At 31.9% G+C, this 6,000-nt stretch overlaps 1 protein-coding gene across 4 annotated transcripts in view; it reads left to right on the forward strand.

Annotated features, from left to right (window-relative positions):
- SMC5 (structural maintenance of chromosomes 5) overlaps positions 1–5,574 on the forward strand; it is a 104,448-nt gene extending 98,874 nt beyond the window's left edge. For all 4 annotated transcript variants that reach the window (XM_005683721.3, XM_005683722.3, XM_013965974.2 and 1 more), the window contains 5 exons: positions 249–353; positions 543–662; positions 1,775–1,954; positions 2,034–2,129; positions 3,157–5,574. In XM_005683721.3, coding sequence (XP_005683778.1) covers positions 249–353; positions 543–662; positions 1,775–1,954; positions 2,034–2,129; positions 3,157–3,300 — 645 coding nt within the window. In that variant the 3' untranslated portion in view covers positions 3,301–5,574. The remainder of the gene's footprint in view (positions 1–248; positions 354–542; positions 663–1,774; positions 1,955–2,033; positions 2,130–3,156) is intronic.

The following is a 6,000-nucleotide window of genomic DNA, read 5'->3' on the forward strand; positions in this document are numbered from 1 at the left end:
ATAGATTCTTCCTAAGGAACACAGTGTTCTGTTCCTTTTCTTTATAAAAAGAATACTTGGGCTAACCTGAAATACTGAGATGTCTTTTTTTTTTTTTTAAATAAAAAAATGACATTTTTAGTATGTTGCAAGAACATAAATTAACTGCATACAAACAGTAGCATTTTCAATTAATGTTTTAATTGATGCAAAATTTTTTGTACCTTTATCCTTTGGTAGATTATTCTTAAAGATTTTTTTTCTGCCAGGTTGTTGAGGAATACACGAAAAGAGAAGAAGAAATAGAGCAATTAACTGAGGAACTAAAGATAAAGAAAGTTGAACTGGAAAAATATAGGGAAAACATTTCACAGGTAATTATTCAACTTTTTCTCATGTGCATTAATAATATGGGAATGTAGAATAATGCAAAATGAAATGATAACATTTCTAAGAAAATGTATGTTCTCAGGACTAGATTGATATAATTTTTTATAAAAAGTTTTGTATCAATGTAATAACACTTCTTTTACTTTGTATTTTTATATTGCTTTTACTTACAGGTAAAAGAAAGGTGGCTTAATCCTTTAAAAGAGCTGGTAGAAAAAATTAATGAAAAATTTAGCTATTTTTTTAGTTCTATGCAGTGTGCTGGTGAAGTTGACCTCCATACAGAAAATGAGGTAAAATTGCATTTGATATGTTTCCTGACAAGAATTTTAATTATACACTAAAAGTATATTTAAATTGTTTATTTACTCTAAAGTTATATCTGAAAATTGTTCTTATAAAAAAAGAAATGTCCAAACGAAAGAAGAGACCGTATATAGGATTCCATCAGGGTCACTTGTTGTTTTGAGGATGTTCTTCTTGGTGACATCTGAGATTAGCCACTAATACCTTACAGACTCTTTCCATATCCAGTCTAAGTAATGGTTATTCAGTTGTGATGAACAAATGCATTGCTTTTTGAAATCACTACTCCTCAAGTTTGAAGAGTCATATACAAATTGGCAAACATAACTGAAATATAGAATAGTATCAGTGGTTTCCTTTTGATCAAGAATTTGAGTTCATAAGAACAAAAATACTTTAAAAATTTGGTACTGATTTCTTGAACTATATACGTTTCATGCATTGCAATTGTGGGTAAAATAAGATTTCCATTAAGAACTATATGAAGAGATGAACAAGGATGTCCTTCAAAATAATTGGGAAAGAGGAGTGGGTGGAGCTATAGATGAAGCAAGATTGGTCATGTATGGATCACAGTTGAGACCAGTTGATTGAGCTTATTTGGGAGTTCTAATTTTGTAAATGTTGAAAATTTTCCCTAATAAAGCATTACTCCTTTATCTGTTTATTATGAAACATAAGGATTGCAAACATCATGTAACTGTAAGTTTTAGTAAAATATTAGACCTGCCAAGAGAATTGTCATCTACATATTCTGGGCTTGCTAGAAGGAAGAAATGTATTGTAATAACTTGTAATTTATAATATATTTCCTTTGTGCCAGAAACTGTGCCAAGCATTTCTAGGTTTATCTTCTTTAATCTTCAGAACCATTCTATAAAGCACGTACTTTTTATTGACTATGTTATAAATAAACTGAAACAATATTAGAACCACTTGCTCTCTACAAGCTCTAGAGGTCTCCAAAGATCTATTTAGATAAAACTGATATCATGAATAAGTCAACTATAAGAGTAAAGAACTTCAATTTATTTTCAAAAAACAGTATAAAATTGCCAGAGAAAACTCACCTTTCATCAACTTTTTAAATGTTTTGTAGGAAGACTATGATAAATATGGAATTCGAATTAGAGTTAAATTTCGCAGTAGTACTCAGTTGCATGAATTAACTCCTCATCATCAAAGTGGAGGTGAAAGAAGTGTTTCTACTATGTTATACTTGATGGCACTTCAGGAGCTCAATAGATGTCCATTTCGAGTAGTTGATGAAATCAATCAGGTATTGGTTATTCTTTTATTGGGTTTCACTGTATCTTGTAATAGATTTAAATCTAATCATTATTATTGTCTGTCTTTAGGGAATGGACCCAATTAATGAACGAAGAGTGTTTGAAATGGTTGTAAATACTGCTTGTAAAGAAAACACATCTCAGTATTTCTTTATTACACCAAAGGTAGGTAATAAGGAATCTAAAAATACTCACGTTACTTGGAAGTCCCTTATGGCTAAAACATGTAGCAGATTTTGGCCCAGTATGTGTAAATAAGAGCAGGAACAGTCCCAAAATAGATTATAGTAAAGGGGGACAAGTTCCAATAACGTACTTAATCAGAAACCTTATCATTAGAGGAAGAAAGTAGTAGGCATAGCATTATGTTCTAGAGCTGAGAGTTCCTCTGCTTTTTTGGCATTTATTCTTCCTCTAGGGAATTTCCTCTCCTAGCACTGAAAAATGCCAGAAAGCACTGGTCCTCCTCATTTCCTCAGAAAGGCCTGTTTTGCTCTGTCCTGGCTCAGAGGAAATCCTAAGTATCCTCAAAATCTTCTGTTCACATAAAAAACAGACTTAACCTTTACAGAACCATTACAATGGGAAATTTTCTTTTGTTACCTCTTGTGCTATGGGTCAATTATGAAACTGCTGTATAGCAATCAAAGATGTTTTTATTAATATAATCAGATTTTTTAAAAGAAATTTCATTGGAGATCCTATCTTAAATTCAGTTTTTATCAAATAGTATAATCTTTTCTTATTCCAACAGATACTGTGTGGAATAGCTAGATCTGTTAGTTGGCCTATAAATCAAACCACCCTGTTAATACACTTTTCAGGCTACCAATCTATTACAGTACCTGGACTATAGAAGTTGCTTGAAAGGTGTTTTGTGGATAAAAGAGTGAAATTATCCTAGGAAAGTTCTGGAGGATATACTTTTCCAGGGTCAGCCTAGGAAGCAGTGTGATCCCATTGGCCTGTGAATATAGAGGGCTCCGAAGATATGTTGACGAATCCTTAGGCCAGGTTTCAGATATGGTAATTCAAATAAAAATCACCATCTGGCAGGGTGTATGTTGAGTTGAGAACTTCATTAAGAGTTTCATTAATTTTACAAATAAAATATTTGACTCTACACATGCAAGTTCAGAAAGTTGTGCTTAATATATAGCATTCTGTGACAGTTTGTTTTAACACTTCACAGCTCCTTCAAAATCTTCCTTATTCTGAAAAGATGACAGTATTGTTTGTCTACAATGGTCCTCATATGCTGGAACCAAACAGATGGAATTTAAAGGCTTTCCAAAGGCGGCGGCGCCGTATTACATTCACTCAGCCTTCTCAATGAAAGTGAAGGGCAGGAACTTTGGGACTTTTCTGTTAAATCCTATATGTAAGTGTGGCTCAACTGAATAAAAGTCAGATTCATTAAGACTAAAGGATCAGTTACTTTTGAAACCTGCTATTAGATACAAATGGGTTGATGAAGAGAGACCATAATAACTTCTTTCTGTGGAACATCATCTGGTAGTAAAATTTAAATATTGTGTCCTTAGCACTCTGACAATAAGTGACTGGGTCCCCACTTTTACAGTATTTGCTACTCAAATCAGAACTACAGTGGAAGGGATTATCAGTTACAAGAAGTTTAGTTGATATGGGGGAACCCTGAGCTTTACTTGCAGAGTAATTTTAACTACTTTTAGAGTCTAAAGATGACTCTACAGCTTAAGTCCTAGTTTCTCCCAGTGTTATAATTTTTAAAATTTGGTATGGAAATGTCTAATGTATAGTAATAATTTATGACAAATCTATTCATTTCTTCCTATTAAAAAGATTACCTTATCTCCACTAGGAAATGGGATTTTAGGGACCTTTAAAAAAAACAGTTTTATGAAACTTGATACTGTAATTGTATTGGTATCTCAAAGGAGGGAAAAGTACTGGGAGCAGGACTTCTTTGAAATGCCACAAGATGGCCACTAGATGATGCAAAATCCAACCAAAAGATTGACAGAGAATAAAGTGGCAAGAATTTTTAAAGAATAACCCTGTAAAATGTGGGTGGGTCTTTTTAGGGTTAATCATTTTTTTCTTTTTTTAATTTAAAGTCAATTTTTACATCTTAAATTTCTACAGCATTTTTATAATTATTTTTAGTAAAATTTTTCTTAACATTTCTTATACTGGTTTCTACAGTTTATATTTAAAATTTCTCAGTGTTACGTAGAGTGAGCAAAAGCATTGATTTGTTTAAAACCATAATATTTTTAGACCTTAAGCTTATGTAGGTCCTTTTAATTTACAGTGTTGATCCTACCCCAGTATCTTAGAAAATCTAATTTAAACTGTTCTTGGAGCATGGAAGAATCAGATTAGAAAATCATTTGTTTATCTCTGAGTTATACTAATTAACAGTGCCAAAACATTCTATTCTTTAAAATCTTGTAAAATAAAGAACTGGAGCAAGGACATATCTTTAAACGGTGGATTGGATCTGTAGAGGTAATGACAATTATTTTTTTGACTTGGTAGCTTGACTAAATTGAAAAATTGCATTCAGTTTGGGTTTTATATGTTCTTAAATAGCTACTGAAATTTATATTCTTGTTAAGTCAAAAAGTAATGAAAGTCTTCATCCTCTTATTTGGACATTTTCTCTTTAAAAAGCTATTTTTTTCTTTATAAAAATTTTAAAAGAACCTTCCCCTCTTAAATTAAGTCTAATGCATGTACTATGAAAATATTTTAAAATAACATTTTTACTAGTGCAAACAACTCATGTAAACATTGAAAATGTTGGTAACATGTTAGTAAATGAATGTTGTTACCAAATGTTTTGTTGTTAATACTTTGTTTTCCATCAAAGTACCTTTACTAATATGTGCTTGGTGTAGTTCATTTATTGTCTAAGTGCCAGTCATCTTATTTCTACAAAATGATCATCAATGTGAGAAAAGTTTGAAGATTTTTTTCAGTTTACATATGCCAGTAATTATTCCAAACCTTGTTTATAAGCATTTGTATCTCTAGTGGACAAATACTTGGTTTTACACTGAAAGTTGAGCTTCGAAGAATAAATTATGTATTTTAACATTAATAAAATAGTAAGTTCTGCACAATAACTCAGCCACTTGAAACTTCACATATTTTCTGAAAAAGTTGATTTTAATTAAAAATTGTAAAAACTTCATATAATAGTCTTATTTGATGAATAAAATATTTAAAACCCTAAAAGGTGACAAGCAATTATTTGTAATGACAAAATCTTAATTGATTTGCCTAAGGTTTTTGCATTAAAAGGAAAGATTTCTTGCTGCTTTCTAATTGTCTTTTGGACGTGTGTTCATTTTCTTTGGAGTATGAATCTTTAGTGTCTAAAAAAATGTAATTTGGGGGAATTCCTGGTGGTCCAGTGGTTAGGACTTTGTGCTTTCACTGCCAAGGGCCCAGGTTCAGTCCCTGGTCGGGGAACTAAGATCCTGCAAGCTGTGCAGCATGGCCAAAAAAAAAAAAAAAAGGTGTAATTTTGTCCTGCTACTATGTATCTGCAGGTGTAACTGGAAAAAAACTTTGTGGGAAATGCTACTTTGTTGGTAATAAATGCTGTATTTTCATGTTCTTTTAGCGTATGTCTTTTTAAATGAGCACTGTTTTTTATATACTTTGAATCTTTGTAAGAGTCATTTTGGTTTTCAGATTTGCTAAAAAGTCTATTGAATGCCTACCATTTACAGAATACTGTTTGGAAGTCTATGTTCAAAAGGTTAGAAAATTTAGTCCCTTGTCTCGCTGCAAGGCGATCTTAGTCTAAATAAAGCCATAAATTCCAGGAAAAAAAGGTATTTAAATCATCTAAAGAAACCAATTACAAGGTAAGTATAAATATTTTTAGGTTGAAACCTTAGATGGCCTGAAGAGAGCCTTGAATATGGCATCTTTAGCTATATGGCTGTGTACTTAGTTCAATTTCAGCCACTGTGTTACTCAAAAGGGAGAGGGTGAATAGTGGAGATAAGGAGGCATCTCTGCCATGATCCAGAGAGTC

Source organism: Capra hircus, chromosome 8, assembly GCF_001704415.2.
Source record: "Capra hircus breed San Clemente chromosome 8, ASM170441v1, whole genome shotgun sequence".
NCBI classification, from domain to species: domain Eukaryota; kingdom Metazoa; phylum Chordata; class Mammalia; order Artiodactyla; family Bovidae; genus Capra; species Capra hircus.